The sequence below is a fragment of the Saccostrea cucullata genome, unplaced genomic scaffold (assembly GCF_032062105.1).
Source record: "Saccostrea cucullata isolate Sc308-1 unplaced genomic scaffold, CSIRO_AGI_Scuc_v1 ctg148, whole genome shotgun sequence".
Lineage (NCBI taxonomy): Eukaryota > Metazoa > Mollusca > Bivalvia > Ostreida > Ostreidae > Saccostrea > Saccostrea cuccullata.
In genome coordinates this window covers 339,910-366,568 of record NW_026931262.1, presented here as the reverse complement: position 1 = coordinate 366,568, position 26,659 = coordinate 339,910, and the positions used below count along the sequence as shown (strand labels likewise).

The window sequence follows — 26,659 nt, the reverse complement described above, 5'->3', positions numbered from 1 at the left end:
CCTCCCTAAAAATCTCAATATTTTATTTTTCTCCTTTACATAGTTGCAATAAAGTCGCCCTCTCAATTTTTTTAATCTGATATTTTCTGGAGAGGGCCCTCTCCAAGAGAGAGAGAGAGAGAGAGAGAGAGAGAGAGGTTGGGAGCTGTATTATTGCAGTATCCTTTACATATTTTTGAATAAGTTCTACTTCATATAAATACAGAAATAGGTCTTCTACCAACAGGGCACGATTAGTACCCATGGAAATTCCGTCAGATAGTTGGAATTACGAATATCAACTTTGGCAAGCTCCAGACAGCTCAGCATTACGTTACGCTACAACTCCATATCATTATTCGTTGGGAAAGTAGTCCCGGAGAATTGATACGGTATGGAGTTTGAAACTTTTGAGTGCTTGTACATGTATTTTGAATTAGCAAGGACAAGAAAATTTACTTGATGAGTTCCATTATACATGCCACGGGCACTGGAAGTTAGTGTAAATATATTAATAGTATGTGTCTTTTTTTTATACATACACATACTATATATTTACACTAACTTCCAGTGCCCGTGATACATGCCCAATTACAGAATTTTTTCAATCAGTGCAAGTAACTAAAATAAATTACCAACACGATTTCTCTTTATTTAGAATTTGTGCGATTTAGAATAATATATCCTTATGTTTACCTGGAAGGCCACACACAGGGAAACATAAGGTTTTTTTCTACAATGTTCGATATTGATTAGCAGCAGTCAGTCCATCTTCGCTAGCCAAGGGTTTCCGATCCGATACCTCGGATTGGAAACCCTTGGCTAGCGAAGATTCAGTCAGTCATGCAGAGATCTATATGGAAATTATTTAAAACACATATCATATGCATAAGTAAATGAGAATTTAATGTATTTAGTTTTCATACTGACCAAAGATATTGAATACTGTATTACAAATTAATTGATTTTTTTATTTTTGTTTTATTAAAATTGTTTGAAAAATGCCAAGTGCTTCAACTTTTCCGGATTATGGGCAGATTCCGAGTCATATTTTACACATTCATTGCTAGTCACATGATGAAAGGCGTCATCACATGACAAGCAAAATGGCTGCTGTCGAGTGGAGGTGGAGACTGTCTTTTCTGTTGTTTTGCTCTCTTTACTGTTTGATGTCAATACCTCAGTCGTCTCAGGTAATTAATTAATCACAAAAATAGAGATTATCCCACAGATAGTCGTTTCATATTCGGGGCACCCATACTTATTTTTACCACAAGGTATCCTGGCGTATTGTATTTTCGACCTGTTTAGATGTAATTTATTAATTTATTGCAAACTTTATAGAAGCTGAAAAACTATGGGCTTAAAATATTAGCATATGTGTCTATGAATAAAACTGTACATCCCAAATTGCAGTTTTGTGTTTATTTTATTTATATGCCATAATATGGAGAAGGTGCATTTTTACCTACAAAAATATTAACGTCTTGTGTTTTCGACCTAAATATAATATCAACGACCAAACAGTACTGGCTTGAAATATCCGTTGAATATTCCAAACAATAAAAATACGATTGTCTGTCTTTCAAAAAAACATTGAACAAGTTCCATATTTCAGTTGAAAATACATTTATTCGTTGGTTGAACACATTTGTCAGGAGCTGAGCATTTTTAAAAGAAATCAATGAAATTACGTTGCATTTTTCATTAAAAATCTGTAAGAAAGTGCCCATATCTAAGAGAGAAAAAAAATTCGTTTGATCCTCCCATTCATTTCAATATTCATGCGTCCCTTTGACAGAGATCTTAATTTTCTTTCGGGAAAATGTCATCGAAAAATCTTTGTCATTAACCGATTACGGCATTGATTAATCAACAGATAAAATGTGCATTAGTAAAAAGACTAGAATTTCTGACATCGGACTAAAACCACTTAGGGAATTCCGTTGAATTAATTATTTTGGGTATTTTTACTACAGTTGTGCTTACAAGGTATTTTTCCAAGTGTAGAAACCGAAAATAATGTTCTAACGCGCGGTATCTGCACGGAAAACAGATTTGGAAAAATAGGTCGAAAATACAATACGGTCGAAAATAGGATACGAGACGATATCTAACTCATCGTTCTCTTCAAAAGACTTTTTTTCTAAACGATTTAACTGACAAGAAAAAAGAAGTCTTTTGAAGCAAACAATGTCATTTTAAAGTAGGTTAATGATTGATATATTAACAAAATACGAGCTTGAAGCAGGGTGTCTGAAAATGAGTTAGGTACCTTGTGGTAAGAATAAGTATGGGGTACCCCTATTCTCTTTAGAGAAGTAGACAAGCTCTCGCCAAGTGTAGGCCGTATTTTCCAGAATAACAACATGACGGCCTGTGAAGAGAAGTGAATGTAGGCGAAAGCCTGTCCACTTCTCTAAAGAGAATAGGGTACCCCGTAAACAAACAAGTGCCTGTGGATTATACACTGTTACATCGTCACTTAGGCTTTAAAAATCAATGAACATTATGCATCAGAATGGCAAGGTGAACACATGTACATGACCAAACCAAATTTTGTTAGATCAATAAAGCTAAAGTTTAAATGTGAAACTCGTGAAAATGCAGAACCATGGAAATCTTATTTCTACTGTAGACGGTTAGTGTGGTTTAATCACATATTCATTTTTGTATTTGGATTTGTGTGATTTTTTTCACAAACGTTTAAGTGATGAAATAGTAAAGTTCAAATCCAGACACTGCACATCGGTTCAATGGCTCTCACACAAACCATGTAAACTGAATATTGTGACTTTTATTGTAGGCACAGAACAGAACATTTGAAATTGACTACCTGGGGAACACTTTTGTTAAAGATGGCAAGAGTTTTCGTTATATATCGGGGAGTATTCATTACATGAGGGTTCCTAAAGAATACTGGAAAGATAGGCTGATGAAGATGTATGCAGCAGGGCTGGATGCTGTTCAGTTGTAAGATAATTAAACAGCCATCTTCTAAGTATTTTTGGTCTGGTTAAAAGAGAAAGTGTGTAATTGATATCATAATGTGTAAATATCTAATTTTTTTCAAATTTTAAGACCGTAAGAAAAACATACATGCATGCAGTTTAAATTTAAATGTCCAAATCTTGGCCCCTTAATGGTAGGGATGGAACCACAACAAGAGGTCAAATTCTTGACTGAAATAAAGAGAATTTTTATAGAATCTTGTTCTCATTAACACAGTCTGATTAAAACCAGGAGAAGGGGGCTGGTTTTAATCAGACTGTCATTAACAGAAGGGTCAGATTTCATAAGTGAACATTATGGTCTGTACATGTTTATGCCCTTTCCCTTTAGAATGGATGTGCAGACCTGACATTTACAATGAATCATTATATTATATATATGTAATTTGTATGTATGTTTATTTGTGTTTGTTCTAGTTACATCCCATGGAACTTCCATGAACCAGAGAAAGGCCAGTATGACTTTGATGGACAGAAAGATTTCGTACAATTTATAAAGACGGCACAGGAAGTGGGTTTACTGGTTCTTCTTCGAGCAGGTCCATACATCTGTGGAGAGTGGGACTTTGTAAGAGCATTAAAATGTCTGCATTATACAGTTGATATCTGGCTGTGATATTAAAAAGCCTACAAATATTATTGTATAATATATATGACTACATAATTAACAAGTGATGTTATGCTCCTTTATTATTTATTTCTACTGGAGAATGAGTGTGCCATATTTGTAGAATTAATTCATTGTTGTTTTTATTACAGGGAGGATTCCCAGCATGGCTTCTGAAGGAAGATCCAATGATGGTGTTCAGAAAAATGGAACCAAGTAAAAAGATATAATTTTATATATTTATAAATAATTATAATAGTTTATTCTATATGGACGCCAATTAAATTTCATTCAGAGTATACAGTAAAACTCGGTTATAGTGAAGTCCCTGCGACCTATGAATTTAATTCACTATATCCATAATTTGTTATATCCGTATAACGAACTCATATAACCATTATAGCGAATTTGCAATATGCATGCTTTCCTTCAATTATTACTACTAAATATGTTAGGGAAGCAAATAATATGTTTTACGGTGTGACCGTTGGGGCGAGCGCAGTTGTACCATCAAAAACACTTGAGATCAGCCACTTCGAAAATTAAGTCAAGCCGCACGAGATATCTCGACTAGCTGTGACGTCATACGACGTCACAAAGCTCGTCGGAGCTTACGGAGACAGCCGAGCGTCTGTTTGAAACTATAAAACAAGTGCAATTTTTGTCGAAAAACATTGCAGAGTTATTTCTTGTTTCTTTGAAAGATTTCTACAAACTGAAAGTCTGATATATGCTTTACGTTATTATTTATTTATTTATTCGGCAATATTCGCGCAAAGGACATTGGGTAGTGCAGGAATTCTGGGAATGTTGCACAGAGAAATTTGGCTGACGTATGTACAGATTTCAATCCGAATTTCCTCTGTTCTTAATCTATTGAGCTCACTTCGCGAGCGTCGCTTCGCGACGCTCGCTGCGCTCGCTATTACTAAACATATCTTAAGTAACTAAGGTTTTTAGCTCACCTGAGCCGAAGGCTCAAGTGAGCTTTTCTGATCACATTTTGTAAACTTTTCATATTTTCGACTTTTTCTCAAGAACCACTGGGCCAATTTTGACTTAACTTGGTACAAAGCATCCTTGGTTGAAGGGAAATTTAAATTTTTAAAATAAAGGGCCAAGTTCACAAGGGGAGATAATCAAGAAAAGACAAAAATAGGGTGGGGTCATTAAAAAATCTTCTTCTCAAGAACCACTGAGCCAGAAAAGCTTGAAACTTATGTGGAAGCATCCTAGGGTAGTGTAGATTCTAAATTGTTAAAATCATGACCCCCGGGGGAAGGGCGGGGCCACAATGGGGAATCAAAGTTTTACATAGAAATATATATCTTTGAAAATCTTCTTCTCAAGAACCACTGGGCCAGAAAAGCTGAAACTTATGTGGAAGCATCCTAGGGTAGTGTACATTCTAAATTGTTAAAATCATGACCCCTGGGGGAAGGGCGGGGCCACAATGGGGAATCAAAGTTTTACATAGAAATATATTGGAAAAATCTTTGAAAATCTTCTTCTCAAGAACCACAGGGCCAGAAAAGCTGAAACTTATGTGGAAGCATCCAAATCTTTGAAAATCTTCTTCTGAAGAACCAGTGGGCCAGAAAAGCTGAAACTTATGTGGAAGCATCCTAGGGTAGTGTAGATTCTAAATTGTTAAAATCATGACCCCCGGGGGAAGGGCGGGGCCACAATGGGGAATCAAAGTTTTACATAGAAATATATAGGAAAAATCTTTGAAAATCTTCTTCTCAAGAACCACTAGGCCAGAAAAGCTGAAACTTATGTGCACATGGAAGGATCATGGGGTAGTGTAGATTTCAAATGTCTAAATTATGATCAGTGGGGTAGGGTGGGGATGCATTATGTATTAAGGGGGAAATCTGGTAAAGAACAGAATGGTCAAAGCTTCTCAGGTGAGCGATGTGGCCCATGGGCCTCTTGTATTATGAATTGAATCTTATATTCAAATGCTAAAAGGAAATAAGGTTAGTTCAGTTTATCATTTTTTTTAATAATCTCTGAGAGTTCGTTATAAAAGATGTAAATATCATTATAACTAACTTCAACGGGACTCAAAATCAGTTTGCTATCTCCGTAAACTCGTTATATCAGAGTTCTTTATAACCGTAAAATTTTACAAAGATTTGTTAATAATTTTGCCGGGGACCAACAAAAACTTCACTATATCCGTGAATTCACTGTATCCGTGTTTGCATTAAACGAGTTTTACTGTATCAGGTATTTGGAAATAAATTCCATCCACATCCTCTTTACTGGCAGGCTCCTGCCATACTTGCAACAAAGTAGTACATGATGCTGAAAATGAATGAAACACTAGTTTAATTGCGGAAGTTAATTATTAATTTTTGTCACAATAGATCATGATTAATTTTCATATTACACTTAACCCACAATTTCTTGATGTATGGGGTTAGTTGATGAATATAGTTGCAAATTGTATTGTATGAGCTTTATCACAACTAATTTATGGATAAATGTTCTGCATACATGTACATTTCTATGATAATTGAGATGAACTTACCTGTCGTCTTACAGCTTATATCAAATATGTGGACATCTGGATGGACAAATTGCTGCCAATGCTGACTCCTCTTCTGTATGAAAATGGGGGACCGGTGCTGATGGTGCAGGTAAAGCCAGGACTCTCTTTCTCTCTCTCTCATCATATGAACTATGAGGACCAAGTCTCAGAAGTCACCATTGTCATCCTCATGCTCGTTTGGGCTATTTTTATGTCCATTGAAGGGAGACAATACAGTTATCACCCTGCATGTGATGGAGACATCACGAATTGTCTCTTCACATGACCTGCTCTAAGCCAATCAGATTGACTGTGTAATTTTGAAGGATAATATCGGTAATCAAAATTCTAAACCTCCTTGCAAAGAAATTCTATGGATTCATATAGCAATAAAAATTTTTTTTTTAAGTCTGCCTCCTGTACACTATTTTCTCCAATGATCTTTTCTACACATGAAATTGTTATCACCCCTATTTTGGTTGTCATGGTAATATTACAGATTGAGAATGAGTATGGTAGTTACTTTGCGTGTGACCATGACTATATGGCCCACCTGTTTATCAAGGCCAGGAAGATTCTGGGGCCCAGGGCCATAATTTATACCACAGATGGGGACCTACAGTCCAACTTTGAATGTGGCCCTACCCCCGGGGCCTACGCCACAACAGATTTTGGGGTCACTCTTTTCTGTGAGAATTATTTGTGTCAAGTTTTTTCTCCTTTCCTCGCTTCTTTCCAGGATAATCCACTAACTTTTTTCAATGAGACAGAACTGTAATTCTTTCTTTCTGTACAATTAGCAAATGAACCTCACATGAAAATTCATATAATTTATTCTCACACTTGTTGCTTTTATGTGAATTAAACTACCAATTTAGTGAATCATTTGAAATTCATGTGTGACTGTGAAGCACTATGTGATGCTAGTACAAAGATATTTATGTGAAACCTCTATGTTTTAGAATTTGCATGTAGACCATATTGTATCAAGGAATATTTCTTCTGTCTTTTCTTATTGCATTGAATGATCAAGGCTAGAATATTATCTCTAGGAATGGGTTGAAAACACTGCAAACATTTGATAAAAATTGCAGCTTGCATGATCAGTAGAACATGTATAGTAATTGTTTTAAATAGTCCTTGCAAAAAGAAGTAAATGGTACAGATGGCTTTAAATGTCTGGAACACAATAAGAAAACATATTTGTTAAGTGTATCTGCACCTTTGCAGTAACGTTGTATTTCCTGATGTATTAGTAAATATGAATCTGTCAACACGTTGATTTGGTTTGGAAACATTCCACTTGTGACAAGAAGGGAAAAATGTGATGGATCAAACCAGGCTTTGAATCTGGACCCTTCTATTCTGGAGCTCTACCACTGAGTTATTTATCTAGCTATCAATACATGACTGCCACAATCATCCCTCTTTAAAATTGACTTACCCCCAAGACACCAACCCAGAGTGTACTTTCAGTTGGAATATATCAATCACCAGACTCTTCCAGGGCATTGCAATGGACCAAATGTAACAAGGAAAAGAATGCTACAGACAGGAGGATTTAAACCTAGAACTCTAAAATTTTAGACAGGGTGCTCAACCGACTAAGCTGTCTGACCAAATGCCATCATGACCCGACCATCACACACCATTTTCCCCAAATACCAACTGCAAAAAGCTACTGACATATAAATTATATGAATGATATATTCTATCTTGATAAAGTCCTTTTCATAAACCTGATCCATACCAGATTCAAAATTTGTTAGAAAGCTCCAATAATCTCTGAGCTGAGTAGATTATGGTTTGACCCCGCTTGACCTTATTGATGGAGGTTGACATTTGTGTACTTACAGATTGAGAATGAATATGGCAGCTACTTTGCCTGTGACCATGACTACATGGCTCACCTGAGGGACAAAGCCCGGGAACACCTGGGCCCCCGGGCTCTGTTATACACCACTGATGGGGGTGCAGATTCATTCCTTAAATGTGGCACAGTGGCAGGAGCCTATGCCACAGTAGATTTTGGGAATACACGTAAGATTTAACTGAAGATGCGTTCTTAATCATCAGGAGTATAGCTTCACAGATTTTTCATGTCATTTCATATATTCAAAAATTACCTACTGATTCATGTACAGCTGCAATTTTTTGAAAAGTTTGATTTCTTCTCACATTCTGCAAAAAACCACAAATTAGACTTTGACATCTCAAACTGTGATGTGTCATTACCTATAACATTTCTCAGTTAATCTTTTTAATTATCATTTGAATCTCTGTAAAATTCAATTTGTCCGTTTTTGCTACATTTGAGATGCTAAAGTTTAGCTGTATTGGTTATCAACACTTTCCGCTTTTTATTGCTTTGCTATTTATATTTCTATGCTTCTGACATTCTATGTTAACATACAAATTGTAAATAATGGATATGGAAAATAAGAAACATTTTTGTCTCATCTTTTAAATTTTATCCATGTTTAATTAAATGAATTAGTTAAATGATAAAAGTTGAAATTCATGAAGAAAAAAGACCCAGAAAATTAAATGAATGAAAAAGATTAAGAATATATACAGCTTACATCTAAGGATTTGTTGATGAACACAATGATATAATTCATTTAACTGTCGTACAATGTATTGTCATTTTTTAATGTTTCTCAGTCAATCCTCAGAAGGCATTTCAACCACAGAGGGACTATGAACCATTTGGGCCTTTAGTAAGTAATAACTGAAAATTAACTCTCGGCTCTCAAGGAATTTCTATTATTCAGCAACTGTTTGGTGTAATACAGATGTTAGAAAAGTAATGAACAAAGCCTTAATATGAATACTTATATAATTCTTGATATATATTTAAGGTTAATTCTGAGTTTTACCCTGGCTGGCTGGATCACTGGGGGTACCCCCACTCTACGGTCAATCTGGACATCTTCTCTAAGGCTCTGGACATGCTGCTTGATTATGGCGCCAATGTCAACATGTGAGTAAGGGGAAGTAATTCTAGACTTCTGATCCCTATCCTTTCTTAAAAATTTCAGCATTCTGTCCCTTAAAATTGAACTCCATTGATTTAATGTTTCTCCAGCAAAAGTATATTTCATCATTTAGTTATTTACCCTTCAATGTTGCACAAAGATTCGAAAATACCTCAGTTATTGAAATCTTAAAAGTTTTGAATAAAGGGTCCTTTTTAACTTCATATGATTACAAATGAAATTACATTTTTTGTATGAATTAAAGTGATTTTTCTTCATCTTACAGGTACATGTTTGAAGGAGGAACAAACTTCGGCTTCTGGAATGGTAATCTCTTCTTATCATTAATTAACAAACAAATACACATGTATTAATATACCGTATAAGTGGAAATTTTAGCGATACGCAAATTTAGCGATTTGTCCTTAAAAACAGGTAATTTATTTTTAGTGAGATGTTAATTTAGCGATTTTAAAATGCACATTTAAGTAGCTATTAGAAATAAAACGCAATTAATTTTTAGCGATATTCAATTTTAGCGATCTTGGCACCCTCGCTAATAATGCCAAAATTAAATCCTCACTAAAAATTCTACTTATACGGTATATTTACAAATTTCTGCTAGCTAGATTTTAATAACAAAGAAATACACCTATAGTGAAATGTATTTACATATAAATTTCTGCCAGATGTTAATACATATTGTATAACCAGTGTATCATTCATACCACAATTTTTAGGTCACCTGAGTAAACTCAGGTAACCTATTGCTATCTGTTTTCATCCGTCGTTGTTTGTCGTGCATTAACATTTGAACTTTTTTAGCTTCTTCTTTGAAACCACTGAACCAATTTCAACCAAATTTGGCATATAGCATCTATGGGTGAAGGGAAACAAAATTGTGAATTTCATGGTCCCTGCCCCCCTGGGGCCTGAGGGGTGGGGCCAAAACCACTAAAATTAGTGCAATCTTTAAAAATCCTCTTCTTTACTCCGGGACATCAAGCAGGCAAACTGTTGGTATGATTGTAATCAACACTGAGTCCTCTACCAAAATTGTGAAATTCATGGCCCCAGGGTCAGGGGTTCTAGTGCTAGGGCGGGGCTAAACAGGTTATATACATGTAGTGAAAATGCATTATTTCTTTGAAATTCTTCTTTTCTGCTCCTGGGCATTAAATAAACTAACCAAGTGCATAGGTTAGTTGAAAATGACTGCCTTTTCCAAAATTGTGAATTGTGAATTTCAAGGCCCCAGGGTCAGGGGTTCTAGTGCCAGGGCAGGGCTATATAGATTATATAGTGAAAATGCATAATTTTTTTGAAATTCTTCTTTTCTGTTTGTTGGCATTAAATAAACTAACCAAGTGCATATAGTGGATAAGTGGATAAGCGTTTTATTATACTGATGTATAATAGAATTTCTGAGGTTTGAATTTTTGGAGTAAGATAATACTGCAAGAATAATCTGAAATCCTGATGACGTCACAATGCTACTGAAGTCATTATGACATCATCAGTCAATAGATTTATCGCTGGAAATCAAAATTGGAGGCAAAAATTGCATGAAAATTTTCCGAGGGTGGATAGCAAAAACTATACCCTGGGGTATAGCTTTGCTATGCGTGAACTATCAAAGATAGTTGTTTTACCTTTTTAACTTTATATAGGAAACATTTTAACAGAAGTATAATAATATTGATTATATAATGAAAATGCATAAATTCTTTTAAACTCTTCTTTTGTGCACTGAGTATTTTACCAATGAACTATGTACATATTTATGAGGAGGAAGGATGCCTCTTTAAGATTTTTGAATTTCAGGTTCCCTGGGTTAGGGCTTCTTTTGTTAGGGCGGGGCTCTAATGTTTATATAGTGAAAATGCATGAATTCTTTGAAAATCTTTTCCTTAGTTGTTAGGTATAATGCCAATGATCTTAGTATATATTCATGACAAAAAACCTGCTTCTTCCAAAAATGATTAATTTCCTGGCCCCTGGGACAAAGGTACTTGAGGGGGGGGGGGGGGTTTAACATAAATTTTGAAATCTTCACTTTGGTATTAATCAACAGCATGATGAAATAAAATTTTTTAAAAAGTGGAAATGCATTTTCTCTTTGTTACTCTGATCTACCTCTGGGTATTAAGTAACCAAAATAAGCATGCTGAGTGAGTGAGTGTATATTTATGATAAGCAATGGAGCCTCTTTCAAAATTGTGAATTTCATGGCCGCTAGTTTAAAACATGAATCAAATTCAATTGTTGGAAAGTTGTCCCATGATACTCAGGTGACCTATAAGGCCCATGGGCCTCTTGTATATATGTTCAAAGGGTGTCTGTTTTGGCTTAGGAGTCTGAAGTTTTTATCGTAAAAAAAAAAAAAATCCGGAAAAAAATTTCCCACCCTCACTTTTTAGGTCACCTGAGTTACTCAGGTGACCAATTGCTATCCGTATTCGTCTGTCGTCGTGTGTTAACATTTGAACATTTTCAGCTTCTTCTCTGAAACCACTGAACCGATTTCAACCAAATTTGGTATACAGCATCTATGGGTGAAGGGGAACAAAAATTATGAATTTCATGGTCCCCTCCCCCTGGGGCCTGAGGGTGGGACCAAAACCACTAAAATTATTGCAATCTTTAGAAATCTTCTTCTTTACTCCTGGACATTAAGCAGGCAAACTGTTGGCATGAATGTTATGAGCATTGAGTCCTCTACCAAAATTGTGAAATTCATGGCCTTAGATTCAGGGGTTCTAGTGCTAGGGCAGGGCTATATAGATTATATAGTGAAAATGCATTATTTCTGTGAAAATCTTCTTCTCTGCTCCTGGGTATTAAATAAACTAACTAAGTACATAGTTATGTTGAGCAAGAGTGCCTCTACCAAAATTGTGAATTTTATGGCCCCAGGGTCAGGGGTTATGGTGTTAGGGCGGGGCTCTATTGATTATATAGTGAAAATGCATTTATTCTTTGAAAATCTTCTTCTCTGCTTCTGGGTATTAAATAAAATAAGTAAGCACATAGTTATGATAAGCAAGAGTGCCTTTTCCAAAATTGTGAATTTAATGACCCCAGGGTCAGGGGTTCTGGTGTTAGGGTGGGGCTCTATTGATTATATAGTGAAAATGCATTTATTCTTTGAAAATCTTCTTCTCTGCTTCTGAGTATTAAATAAAATAAGTAAGCACATAGTTATGATAAGCAAGAGTGCCTTTTCCAAAATTGTGAATTTAATGACCCCAGGGTCAGGGGTTCTGGTGTTAGGGTGGGGCTCTATTGATTGTATAGTGAAAATGCATTTATTCTTTGAAAATCTTCTTCTCTGCTTCTGGGTATTAAATAAACTAACTAAGTGCATAGTTATGATGAGCAAGAGTGCCTCTTCCAAAATTTTGAATTTTATGGCCCCAGGGTTAGGGATTATGGTGTTAAGGCAGGGCTCTATTGATTATATAGTAAAAATACATTAATTCTTTGAAAATATTTTCCATTGCTTCTGGGTTTTATGCCAATGATCCAAGTATATATGTAGGACTCCAAAGTGCAATGGGACTCCAAAGTCCGATGGTCACGCTAAAGTCCGATGGTCTGCGCCAAACCCCGATGGTTTGACACGCCAAAATCCGATGGTGCGGAAAACAATTAACATTTATGACGTCATGGTGCCACTGCGCAGAAATGCGATGCCGTGCCATGCTAAGGCCTGATTGTTTGAAATAAATACAAATAAATATTCGATGCAAAGATTAACCCTAATTTTTTGGATATAGGTGCGAGACTAACACTTATGACGTCGAAAAATGTGTAACAACTATAAGCTAGATATCTTGGATGGGTGCAGGACTAACCCAAATCAGTCCAATAGTGTGCGAGGACTAACCATAAAATCTCTCGGGTGAGTTCAAAGAAACACATTGGTGTTCAAGAACTAACCCTTATCAGTCGAATGGTGTACAAGGACTAACCCTAATGGCTCTGGTGGGCAAAAACAATAAGCAAAATCAGTAAAATTGTATGCGAGACAAATACTAAATCAATGGATTTTGAATGCATGATAACGTCATGACGTCGGACTAGTGTGACATGATAAACGTTGATTGTTCATCTGCACCATCGGACTTTGGCATGTCAGACCATCACACTTTTGTGCAACTTGTCTCATAGGAAATGAGCCATCGGACTTTGATGTGACCATCGGACTTTGGCGTCCGTAAAGACACCGAGCCATCTGGGTCTGGTGCAGACCATTGGGGTTTGGAGAGACCATCGGACTTTGGCGTCACCATCGCACTTTTTATAGTCTTACATATATATTGATAATGAAGAAAGGTACATCTAGCAAAGTGTTTTTTTATGCCCCCTGGGTCAGCGGGGGGGGGGGGGGGGGGAGGATTATATAGTCTGAAAATAAATTATTGCTTTGAAATCTGGTCTTTGGTATTAATAAACCATTTTATGATAAAATTTGCAAAATTTTTAAATATGTGGCCCCTGGGTCAGTGGTTTCTTTTGGGTGAGGTGCACAACTGGGTAAAAGTGGAAGTTCATTTTCTCTTTGTTACTCTGATCTACCTCTGGGTATTAAGTAAATAGAGTAAGCATGCTAAGTTAATAATTATTATAAGCAATGGTGCCTCTTTCAAAATTGTGAATTGTGAATTTCATGGCCTCTGGTTTAAAACACGAACCAAATTTAATTGTTTGAAAGTTGTTACCCAATACTCAGGTGACCTATAAGGCCCATGGGCCTATTGTTTAGTTGAGAGTGTGCAATTTTTTTCCGGATTTTTTTTTTTTAAACGATAAAAACTTTATACTCCTATGGTTTTGAAGAGTAGATTGACTTTGACACCCCAAGAAAAACCATCAATTGTCCACTGACGCATCAGCGGAGGTTAACTAGGGTTTTCCAAGGGGTCAATTTCAACTGCTACCCTCCAAAACAGACTCCATTTATTTTGCTATCAGGGGTATACTAAATGTCTTGACAAGGTAAAATTTCTTTTTGTGAATTTTCCAACACAGGTGCAGATTATGATGCAAGTTCAAATGCAAAGAAGTTAATAAATTCAGGTGTTATTACAGTAATTATAAACATACATTAAAAGGCATGCTCATTTTTTAATTTATACAGTGTATTATGTATAGTTTCATAGCTATTTCAGTGCTGTAGTACTGAGCAATGATTTTTATCCTAAAAAGTTAATGATGTCTTGCATTTGTATATGAGTGCTGTTTATATTTTTGCTTATAAATGTATGGAAATTTCAATTACCATGTATTTTATAATATGAAGAAAGTTTTGGGCATAAGTTCCTGTGACTAAAAAGAAATCTTGTGCTAAACTTAAGCATTCATTGGAAAATTACAAACCCCTTTCCCTTTTATCTATCATATAAAGACTAAGGTAGAGATTGATGTGATTTCTCTAAGAAATGTCATTTAGATCTGGCTTATATTTGAAGATATTGTAATTTAACCTTTTAAAGTTAAGATGTTACCTTCCTTTTGAATCCCCCCCCCTTTGAAACCCAACCATTCCTAAGCTTGTAGCCTGTTGGTATGCAGAATCTGAACAGTTAACTGCGTTAGACTGAGTGTATTATATTTACTGAAATGTGTGTTGGTTCAGTTGTGTAAGAATACTTTATTTGGGATTATTTTTTTGTACCCAGTCTAACCATGAATCCATGCATTAATAATGTCCATGACTGTAGTTATACATCTATCATGAATACCGTATATTTTAAAAATAAAATATAATAGTTGTGAAATAAGATCCAAGCAAATGTAATTCTTTTGCAATCCATGATTTTTAGCTCTACTGGTCAGAGACCAGAAGAGCTTATGCGATAGTAATGCGTCCATCTGTCTGTCTGTCCGTCTGTCTGTCTGTAAACAAGTTTTCAAAATGCTACCCTTCCTACAGTTTTGGTCCGATTTCAATATAACTTGGCACACAAGTAGACTATACTAGGATATATAATTCTGTGCATTGGTTTTTAATTTCAATGAACGATGTTGCCATGGTTACTATAAATAGAAATTTCTGTGAAATGCTTTCAAAATGCTGCTCCTCCTACAGTTTTGTTTTGATTTCAATATCACTTAACACAAGTAGACTACACTAAGATACATAATTCTGTGCATTGGTTTTTTGATTTCAATGAAGGTTGTTGCCATGGTTACTAAAAATATAAATTTCTGTGAAATTCTTTCAAAATGCTACTCCTCCTACAGTTTTAGTCCGATTTCAGTATAACTTAGCACACAAGTAGATAACACTAAGATACATAATTCTGTGCATCAGTTTTTGATTTCGATGAACGTTGTTGCCATGGTTACTAAAAATAGAAATTTCTGTGAAATTCTTTCAAATGCTACTCCTCCTACAGTTTTGGTCCGATTTCAATATAACTTGGCACACAAGTAGATTACACTAAGATACATAATTCTGTGCATCAGTTTTTGATTTTGATGAACGATGTTGCCATGGTTACTAAAAATAGAAATTTCTGTGAAATTCTTTCAAAATGCTACTCCTCCTACAGTTTTGGTCCGATTTCAATATAACTTGGCACACAAGTAGATTACACTAAGATACATAATTCTGTGCATCAGTTTTTGATTTCGATGAACAGTGTTGCCATGGTTACTAAAAATAGAAATTTCTGTGAAATTCTTTCAAAATGCTACTCCTCCTACAGTTTTGGTCTGATTTCAGTATAACTTGGCACACAAGTAGACTACACTAAGATACATAATTCTGTGCATCGGTTTTTGATTTTGATGAACGGTGTTGCCATGGTTACTAAAAATAGAAATTTCTGTGAAATTTCAAAATGCTACTCCTCCTACAGTTTTGGTCCGATTTCAATATAACTTGGCACACAAGTAGACTATACTAAGATACATAATTCTATGCATCGGTTTTTATTTTTATGAGCGGCAAGGATCATTTTTCTATTTATTGCTGTTTTAAAGTTTCAAATCCCAACTGCTACTTTTTTTCTTCCTTTGTTTTAAGTATAAACTTGGCACACAAGTAGACTACAATTACATAATGTTGAGAATGTACCTAACTTTTAGGATTGGAAATAAATGTTTTCCTGATTTTAGAAGGACCAATGTTCATTTCTATATTTTCTAATCCACAGGAGCAAATTACGCCCCCTTCCAAGCTGTACCTACGAGTTATGATTACGATGCACCAATGTCAGAGGCAGGGGACATAACTGATAAATACATTGCCATTAGGCAGGTTATTTCCAAGGTCAGTATCTATAAATAGTAACCTGGCCTGTTTCTATTATCTTTTCATTACTCTTTGTTATTACATCTGAGGTAAGATCTCTGTAAGACCCATGGATGAATTCCTCCTCCCCAAATAAAGATGTAATCTGTGAAATTCTCCTTCAGTCCCTTCTTTGGGGAAGAACCCCGAAATCCCTACTACTTTTTAATTTTTCAAATGATGAAAATTTGCAATTACCAGGTACCCTTTATGAAAAGTTTGTATTCTTTGGAATCAAATGTCTGAAGACTTAGAATTTTTTACTGTGATCAGAGATTGGTTTTAATTTCAAACAGGATACAATTATAAGTTTATTTATATTTATGTATGCACATTCTAGTTTTATTAAAGTTTCATTTTGTCTCTTTTCAGTATAAGCAACTTCCAGATATGCCAATTCCACAAAACACTACAAAAACAGCATACGGAAAAGTGGAGATGAGCTTTGTAAGTAGTGTACTTTGTACTTCTCTCTCTCTCTCTCTCTCTCTCTCTCTCTCTCCCCACAGTAGAAATTCTAATTACAGTTGAACATAAGTATCTTGAGCACCATTGTCTGGATTACCTTGGAGGTGTCAAACTGATTTGGAAGTCCCAACTGTTATTACCCTTGATGTTTTGAATCCTTATATATCTTGTATTTTTTCGGTTCTACAGAGTCTGAGATAACAGTGTTTGACTGTACTAATACTTATTATATAAGACTGTAATTATTAACATTACTAATTTCTTTACAGATGGCCACTTATCAGGATGCTCTGGAGACCCTTTGTCCAAAAGGACCAATCAAATCACAGTATCCACTTACAATGGAGGCAATAAGTCAGGTATTTATTGAGGGGTTATCTCAAAATTGGAAACTGATAATCATTTATTTTCATAATAATACAATTTATGGCTCATAACCATATTACATGTATATGCAATGAGTCAGGAAAGTGATTGACAACTAATAAGTTAAATCACAGTTATTACTAATTATGACATTAGTGACAAAGACCATGTTGTTTTCTGATTTCAGTATCAAGGCTTTGTGTTATACAGACACACTCTTCTGGGGGACACTCCTTCTGAACCCAAAACACTGGACCTTTCTGGGGTTCGGGACCGGGCCTATCTCATGATAAATCAGGTAAATATGTACATGAGCATGTTTTGTAGTTTAGAGAGAGTGTTAATCGACAGTATTTAATTACCACTCAGTCTTATAATGTTAACTGTTCATTGATTAAAGTATAATAAATTCCTTTTGTAGCAGATAGCCAAGCATATATCATTCAAGATTGTAGCTTTATAAAGCTATTAGCTGCTATGATCTTGACCACTCCCTAGATGTGATAATAGGTTAAAATGTAATTGCAATATTTCTCTGTGGACAGGTACCCCAAGGTGTGTTTGATCGTAATGGACAGCAGACAATAAATATAACCCTGAAGGTGAATCAAACCATAGACATCCTGGTGGAGAACATGGGCCATATTGGATTTGGATCAGAGATGAACAATAATTCCAAGGTATGTACTAGGACCATTTTAGAACAGTCGGAACTCTTTAGAAGTGAAAACAAGTTTTAGTACAGGTCACATGACTTGGGGGCAAATGACATAAATACAACTATGTAAACTGAAAAGAAAAGTTAAAGAAACTGTTAAGGGAGAATTGGTAATGGTGTCATTAAGTGGATAAAATGAACATTTTACAAAGCAATTCTGGCAGCTGTCTGTACTAATTATAACCCTGATACAGTTTACAAGTGTAAAACAATGCCAAACAAAGCATTCAATATATGCATTAGGATTTTTTTTCAGGGTCTGATCAAGAATGTAACATTTGGTGGTTCTCTGTTAACTGGATGGCTTATTTATCCACTGACCATTGAGAACTTCAAACCAGCAAGTCTGACAGGAATTTATAGGTAAATATAAGTCTGACTGGGATTTCAATCTGACTGGGATCTAAGGTAAATATAAATCTGACTGGAATCTATAAGTCTGACTGGGATTTATAGGTAAATATAGGTCTGACTGGGATTTATAGGTAAATAAGTCTGACTGGGATTTATAGGTAAATATAGGTCTGACTGGGATTTATAGGTAAATATAGGTCTGACTGGGATTTATAGGTAAATATAAGTCTGACTGGAATTTATAGGTAAATATAAGTCTGACTGGGATTTATAGGTAAATATAGGTCTGACTGGGATTTATAGGTAAATATAAGTCTGACTGGGATTTATAGGTAAATATAAGTCTGACTGGGATTTATAGGTAAATATAAGTCTGACTGGGATTTATAGGTAAATATAAGTCTGACTGGGATTTATAGGTAAATATAAGTCTGACTGGGATTTATTGCTAAATATAAGTCTGACTGGGATTTATAGGTAAATATAAGTCTGACTGGGATTTATAGGTAAATATAAGTCTGACTGGGATTTATAGGTAAATATAAGTCTGACTGGGATTTATAGGTAAATATAGGTCTGACTGGGATTTATAGGTAAATATAGGTCTGACTGGGATTTATAGGTAAATATAGGTCTGACTGGGATTTATAGGTAAATATAGGTCTGACTGGGATTTATAGGTAAATATAAGTCTGACTGGGATTTATAGGTAAATAAGTCTGACTGGGATTTATAGGTAAATATAAGTCTGACTGGGATTTATAGGTAAATAAGTCTGACTGGGATTTATAGGTAAATATAGGTCTGACTGGGATTTATAGGTAAATATAGGTCTGACTGGGATTTATAGGTAAATATAGGTCTGACTGGGATTTATAGGTAAATATAGGTCTGACTGGGATTTATAGGTAAATATAAGTCTGACTGGGATTTATAGGTAAATATAGGTCTGACTGGGATTTATAGGTAAATATAAGTCTGACTGGGATTTATAGGTAAATATAGGTCTGACTGGGATTTATAGGTAAATATAAGTCTGACTGGGATTTATAGGTAAATATAGGTCTGACTGGGATTTATAGGTAAATATAGGTCTGACTGGGATTCATAGGTAAATATAGGTCTGACTGGAATTTATAGGTAAATATAAGTCTGACTGGGATTTATAGGTAAATATAAGTCTGACTGGGATTTATAGGTAAATATAGGTCTGACTGGGATTTATAGGTAAATATAAGTCTGACTGAGATTTATAGGTAAATATAAGTCTGACTGGGATTTATAGGTAAATATAAGTCTGACTGGGATTTATAGGTAAATAAGTCTGACTGGGATTTATAGGTAAATATAGGTCTGACTGGGATTTATAGGTAAATATAAGTCTGACTGGGATTTATAGGTAAATATAGGTCTGACTGGGATTTATAGGTAAATATAGGTCTGACTGGAATTTATAGGTAAATACAAGTCTGACTGGGATCTAAGGTAAATGATATGAAGGAACACAAAACTACAAACCAGCAAAGACTTTGTTTATTTTATGTATTACTTAATACTTTGCTGTACATTTTACTGGCCATTTTGTTTTCAACAGTTTTTATTTTTTTGGTTAAACAGTAGAGTCAAGTTTTGTATTCACATTTAAATGTTAAATTCATAGAAAATGACTGTTCTATGTTGAATAATGTGTTCACATTGAAATAATTATACAAAACTTGGTTCATATTTCTAATGTGTACACCAAATAAAATATATGATGTATATGTATTTCAGTTCTGTTTGATCTCATTATTGTACACATTCGTCACATTGTAGGGACAAACCTTTTGTGAATGGTAACCTGACTACACCCTCCTTCTACGTGGGTAAACTACACATTCCAAAGACCCCCACAGACACCTATCTAGACATGAGTAACTGGGGCAAGGTAATGGTCCATCTAACAGTACTGTATACAGGGTTATTTTTGCCCTGTGTTATTTTCGCCTTTTTAGCTCACCTCAACGAAGTTGGGGGGAGCTTATGTGATACCGTCGGCGTCGGCATCCCGGGTTAAGGTTAAGTTTTTTGGAGCAGTTTTCTTTTTAAGTACTTCTATGTCCTATATTGATTAGACATGCATGGAAGATGTTTCTAATGTGTTTCATTGTACCAGTCAAAGTTTCAGATGCTGCAATTTCAGCAAAGGAATGACCAGGTTAATGTTTTTGGTGCAGGTTAACATTTTTGGTGCAGTTTTTGGTGTAGGTCTCATTTCCGAGTAACTATAAGCCCTATGTTGACCAAACTTACATGGATGGTACATCTTAGGATGCATACTACCAGACTTGCTTCGGATGCTGAATCTGACCTACATTTTCCGGTTGAGTGAACAGGTTAAAGTTTTTGGTGCAGGTTTCATTTCGAAGATACTATGAGCCCTATAATGACCAAACTTTCATGGATGGTACATCTTAGGATGCATTCTACTAGACTTGCTTTGGATGCTGAATCTGACCTACATTTTCTGGTTGAGAGAACAGGTTAAAGTTTTTGGTGCAGGTTTCATTTCCAAGTTTCTATGAGCCCTATAATGAACAAACTTTCATGGATGGTACATCTTAGGATGCATACTACCAGTCTTGCTTCGGATGCTGAATCTAACCTACATTTTCCGGTTGAGTGAACAGGTTAAAGTTTTTGGTGCAGGTTTCATTTCCAAGTTACTATGAGACATATAATGACCAAACTTGCATGGATGGTACATCTTAGGATGCATATTACAAGACTTGCTTCTGATGCTGAATCTGACCTACATTTTCCGGTTGAGTGAACAGGTTAAAATTTTTGGTGCAGGTTTCATTTCCAAGGTACTATGAACCCTATAATGACTAAACTTGCCTGGATGGTACATCTTAGGATGCATACTACCAGACTTGCTTGGGATGCTGAATCTGACCTACATTTTCTGGACGAGTAAACAGATTAAAGTTTATGGTGCAGGATTCATTTCTAAGTAACTTTGAGCCCTATAATGACCAAACTTGCATGGATGGTACATCTAAGGGTGCATTCTACTAGGCTGGCTTCAGAAGCTGAATCTGACATACATTTTCCGGATTAGTGAAAAGGTTAGTTTTTTATACAGGTTTCATTTCCAAATAACTTTGAGCTCTGTGTGGAACAAACTTGCATGGATGATACATCTTAGGATGCACATTAATGGACTTGCTTCAGATGCTAAATTCGACATACATTTTCCAGATAATAGACCTCGTAAAAGTTATAGGTGCAGGTCTATCACCAAGAAACTATAAGGCTTATATAAACCAAAGTTGCACAAATGATGCATCAAGGGATGAAAACTCTCAATCTTGCTTCAGATGCTGGATTTTAATTACATTTTCATGATGAAGAACTAGTTTTAAGTTTTTATATAGGTCTGTTCCAAAGTATCAAAATTGCATAAATTTTGCATTTTTGGATGAATACTTTTTAGCTCATCTGAGCCGAAGGCTCAAGTGAGCTTTTCTGATCAAAATTTGTCCGTTGTCTGTCGTTGTCGTCGTAAACTTTTCAGGTTTTCGTCTTCTTCTCAAGAACCACTGGGCCAATTTCAACCAAACTTGGCACAATGTATCCTTGGGTGAAGGGGATTCAAGTTTGTTCAAATGAAGGGCCACGCCCTTTTCCAAGGGGAGATAATCATGAATTTGTTAAAAATTAATGGCATTTTTAAAAAATCTTCTTCTCCAGAACCGCTGGGCCAGGAAAAATGAAACTCATGTGGAAGCATCCTCAGGTAGTGTAGATTCAAGTTTGTTCAAATCAATACCCCCGGGGCAAGGGTGGGGCCAAAATGGCCGACCCAAGTTTTACATAGGAATGTTATAGGAAAATCTTTAAAAATCTTCTTCTCCAGTACCACTGGGCCAGGAAAGATGAAACTCATGTGGAATCATCCTCAGGTAGTGTGGATTCAAATTTGTTCCTATCATGACCCCCGGGGCAAGGGTGACGCCAAAATGGCCGACCCAAGTTTTACATAGGAATATATAGGAAAAAATCTTTAAAAATCTTCTTCTCCAGAACCACTGGGCCAGGAAAGATGAAACTCATGTGGAATATCATCCTCAGGTAGAGCAGATTTAAGTTTGCTCAAATCATGACCCCCGGGGCAAAGGTGGGGCCAAAATGGCCGACCCTAGTTTTACATAGGAATATATAGGAAAAATCTTTAAAAATCTTCTTCTCCAGAACCACTGGACCAGGAAAGATGAAACTCATGTGGAATCATCCTCAGGTAGTGTAGATTCAAGTTTGTTCAAATCAGACCCCCGGGGCAAGGGTGGGGCCAAAATGGCCGACCCTAGTTTTACATAGGAATATATAGGAAAAATCTTTAAAAATCTTCTTCTCAAGAACCACTAGGACAGGAAAGATTAAACTCATGTGGAATCATCCTCAGGTAGTGTAGATTCGAGTTTGTTCAAATCATGACCCCCCGGGGCAAGGGTGGGGCCAAAATGGCCGACCCAAGTTTTACATAGGAATATATAGGAAAAATCTTTAAAAATCTTCTTCTCCAGAACCACTGGGCCAGGAAAGATGAAACTCATGTGGAATCATCCTCAGGTAGTGTAGATTCAAGTTTGTTCAAATCATGACCCCCGGGGCTAGGGTGGGGCCAAAATGGCCGACCCAAGTTTTACATAGGAATATATAGGAAAAATCTTTAAAAATCTTCTTCTCAAGAACCACTGGGCCAGGAAAGATGAAACTCATGTGGAATCATCCTCAGGTAGTGTAGATTCAAGTTTGTTCAAATCATGACCCCCGGGGCTAGGGTGAGGCCAAAATGGCCGACCCAAGTTTTACATAGGGATATATAGGGAAACCTTTTAAAATCTTCTTTTCAAGTACTTCAAAGCTTTGATTATTGATATTTATATGGAATCATCCTCAGGTTGTTTATATTATTGTTTGTTCAAATGATGACCGCCTGGAGGGGGGGGGGGGAGGGGAGTAAATTCAAGCCTGATGTGCTCAGGTGAGCGCTGTGGCCCCTGGGCCTCTTGTGTTGGTTGATTGTGTGACTTAATTTGCCTTACTTAAAGACAACATTTGTTGAGGTGAGCTCTGTAATCTCTGATTACCTATGTTTTACACTTGCTAACAATTTTGCCCTTTTTATGTCACCTGAGTAAAGTCAGGTGACCTATTGCTATCTGTTTTCGTCCGTCGTCGTCCATCGTCTGTCGTCCATCGTGCATTAACATTTGAACATTTTCAGCTTCTTCTCTGAAACCACTGAACCAATTTCAACCAAATTTGGCATATAACATCTATGGGTGAAGGGGAACAAAAATTGTGAATTCAATGGTCCCTGCCCCCCTGGGGCCTGGGGGATGGGGCAAAAACCACTAAAATTAGTGCAATCTTTAAAAATCTTCTTCTTTACTCCCAGACATCAAGCAGTCAAACTGTTGGTATGATTGTAATCAGCATTGAGTCCTCTACCAAAATTGTGAAATTCATGGCCCCAGGTTCAGGGGTTCTGGTGTTAGGGCGGGACTCTATTGATTATATAGTGAAAATGCATTAATTCTTTGAAAATCTTCTTCTCTGCTCCTGGGTATTAAATAAACTTATTTAGTTCATAGTTATGATGAGCAAGAGTGCCTCTATCAAAATTGTGAATTTTATGGCCCCAGGGTCAGGGGTTATGGTGTTAGGGCGGGGCTCTATTGATTATATAGTGAAAATGCATTAAATCTTTGAAAATCTTCTTCTCTACTCCTAGCTATTAAATAAACTAACTAAGTACATAGTTATGATGAGCAAGAGTGCCTTTACCAAAATTGTGAAATTCATGGCCCCAGGGTCAGGGGTTATGGTGTTAGGGCGGGGCTCTATTGATTATATAGTGAAAATGCATTTATTCTTTGAAAAGCTTCTTGTCAGCTTCTGAGTATCAAATAAACTAATTAAGGACATAGTTATGATGAGGATGAATGCTTCTACCAAATTGTGAATTTTATGTCCCCATGGTCAGGGGTTCTGGTGTTAGGGTGTGGCTTTATAATGACTATATAGTGAAAATACATTACATCTATTAAAATCTTTTTCTCTACTCCTGGGTAATAAGCAGATGAACTATTTATATAGTTATGATGGGCTCTTCTTCCAGACTTGTGAATTTCAAGGCCCCTGGGTCAGGGATACCAAAATGGGGGGGGGGGCTCTACTTATATACTGAAAATGAATTGTTTGAAACCTGCTCCTTGGTATTAATCAAGCAATTTTGATAAGCAAGTGTGCCTTTTCAAAAATTGTGCAATGTGTAGACCTAGGGTCAGGAGTTCATGTGTAGGAGCACTCCTGATTATTGCTAAATATTACTGATTAGTTGACATACATTTTTGTTCCCCTACCATGCTTATGGGTATTAAGTAAACAAACTAAACAATTGTTAAGTGTATAGTTATGATTAGCAATGGTGCCTCTTTCAAAATTGTGAATGCCATAGCATCTAGCTTAAAACATAAACCAAATTCAATCATTTGAAAGTTGTTGCATGATGCTCAGGTGACCTATAAGGCCCATGGGCCTCTTGTTTAAATTCGCCCAGTCACAGTTCTGTTTAAGAATTTATATTGTGTTCTTTGAATTTGCCCCATTTTAAATTCGCCCACATGTGACAAAGGCGAAAGGGGCCCAAAAATAAAATGGGGACGAAAATTTCCCTGTATACAATACTAACAATATATACAGTATGTATATAATTTGTCTAGTGAAACAGATTATTTATAATCATGAGTGAATTGTAGCTCTATTTCACAAATATCTTTGCTATCAAATGATCTACATTGTATGAGTAACTGATACTGCTTATAATATAACAATCAGTGTTGGATATTTGAAGTCAACCTTAGATTCACTTCAATAACTTTTTTATAGTAGCTTTTTATTCAATTATGATTCTGGCTGTTTAGTTTATTCATATTATCTTTATTTATACTATTCATAAAAAAAAGATATATCCTTGCTTGTCAGTGAATTTTTAAAATAAATGAGGCAGTAAACCACTAGAGTCATTCCAAGATCCATTCTAAATTGTTAACTCTGGCGCTATATAAGAATACAAAAAATATGTTTTTCACAATTTTATAAGATTATATATTTTTATTATTTCAGGGTCAGCATTTAATTATGTCCTCCTCCATGTTCAATGTTGGGCGATACTGGCCCTACGTGGGGCCTCAAGTCCGACTCTACGTACCAAAGCCATTCCTAGCCCCTCCCCCCACCATTAACTATGTCATTATGTTTGAACTGGAGCATGCTCCGTGTGATAGTCCAGATAAATGTACTGTAGAATTCGTAGATCAACCTTTAATTAATGCCACCCCTCATAAACCAAACTTTCAACGAGAAGAGACCACGTTTTCCAGGAAGAAGATATCTGTGTTATAGGGATGTAAATGAAAAATGATAGAAGGAGGTGCTTGAAAAAGAGGAATTTTTGTTTTCTTTACTAACCAGTGGACATTTTTGGAGTATAATAATTTGAGTTAGCAGGAGCTGGTATGGTGCAGTATGAGAAGGGGACCAGGACTTAATCCCCATAACTGAATCTATTTATTTTTTCTCAGCTTTTAGCAATATACATGTATAACATATACTGATTGATGCCCCCAACTAACCTCCTCCACCCCCATGAATGTACATGTGCGAGTCCAATTCTTAATTTGAAATCATTTCAAGCATGATAGCTTGGCCTGAATAGAGTGTATCTGTGATATTGAAATTCATGTGAGATAAATCCATGTTACGTTTTGTGTGCAGTGTCCCTGATTTGACTGGTATTATGCAACACCTAGAAATCTCTATTACTGAGACAGGCTATCCCATTGCGTGCTACTTGTCCATGTCAGTATGTGTGAAAGATAGATGTTGAGATTGTGCTATGTATGCAAAATGTGGTTCAATTGTCCATAACCAGTTTAAATGAGTTTTCAAAAGATACATGGGTGATGTACTGTAACTGTACTTTGAAGCTTTTCTAATGGAGATTTTGGGTTTTTCTTTACATTGCATTGATGGACTTATAAATGTACTACTTTTTATTCAGTACATTCCATATACTAGCACACTGTATTATGTAACAAATACATATATCTAAATGTCTCATTTCAATATTTTAATAAACTTAATACACAACTGCGTATTTTTTTCACATTTTTTTTTTCATTTTACAGAAAATTTAGGGGACAGTGGCACATTCTTCATTTCACACTTTCAGATAAACAGAAGTTACTGTTAGAGCCCTGAGAGAAATCTGATAATGAGGAGAA

General features: G+C 35.8%; 1 protein-coding gene across 6 annotated transcripts; it reads left to right on the top strand.

Annotated features, from left to right (window-relative positions):
- The first annotated feature begins 1,015 nt into the window (after nucleotides 1–1,015).
- On the top strand, nucleotides 1,016–26,528 carry LOC134232013 (beta-galactosidase-like). 6 transcript variants are annotated; one of them, XM_062713968.1, is made up of 19 exons: nucleotides 1,016–1,172; nucleotides 2,786–2,952; nucleotides 3,408–3,558; nucleotides 3,750–3,813; nucleotides 6,151–6,245; nucleotides 6,636–6,825; nucleotides 8,801–8,856; nucleotides 8,998–9,119; nucleotides 9,401–9,441; nucleotides 14,149–14,196; nucleotides 16,281–16,396; nucleotides 16,790–16,864; nucleotides 17,155–17,244; nucleotides 17,439–17,549; nucleotides 17,797–17,931; nucleotides 18,226–18,313; nucleotides 18,985–19,003; nucleotides 20,139–20,250; nucleotides 25,500–26,528. In XM_062713968.1, the coding sequence occupies exons 1-19, from the start codon at nucleotides 1,074–1,076 to the stop codon at nucleotides 25,776–25,778; spliced, it is 2,058 nt and encodes a 685-aa protein (XP_062569952.1). In that variant the 5' UTR covers nucleotides 1,016–1,073; the 3' UTR covers nucleotides 25,779–26,528. The 6 variants fall into 6 exon arrangements, with proteins under 6 accessions (XP_062569952.1, XP_062569951.1, XP_062569953.1 ...); XM_062713967.1 differs by lacking the exon at nucleotides 18,985–19,003 and adding an exon at nucleotides 18,436–18,454; XM_062713969.1 differs by lacking the exons at nucleotides 6,636–6,825; nucleotides 18,985–19,003 and adding an exon at nucleotides 7,993–8,176 and having other exon boundaries at nucleotides 18,226–18,332.
- The last annotated feature ends 131 nt before the right edge of the window (nucleotides 26,529–26,659 follow it).

Excerpts from the sequence above, each read along its gene's own strand:
- LOC134232013 (XM_062713968.1), top strand. The coding sequence starts at position 1,074 with ATGACAAGCAAAATGGCTGCTGTCGAGTGGAGGTGGAGACTGTCTTTT. Across the intron at positions 16,397-16,789 it reads TTAGGCAGGTTATTTCCAAG|TATAAGCAACTTCCAGATAT; the intron begins GTCAGTATCTAT and ends GTCTCTTTTCAG. Across the intron at positions 17,550-17,796 it reads CCTATCTCATGATAAATCAG|GTACCCCAAGGTGTGTTTGA; the intron begins GTAAATATGTAC and ends CTCTGTGGACAG.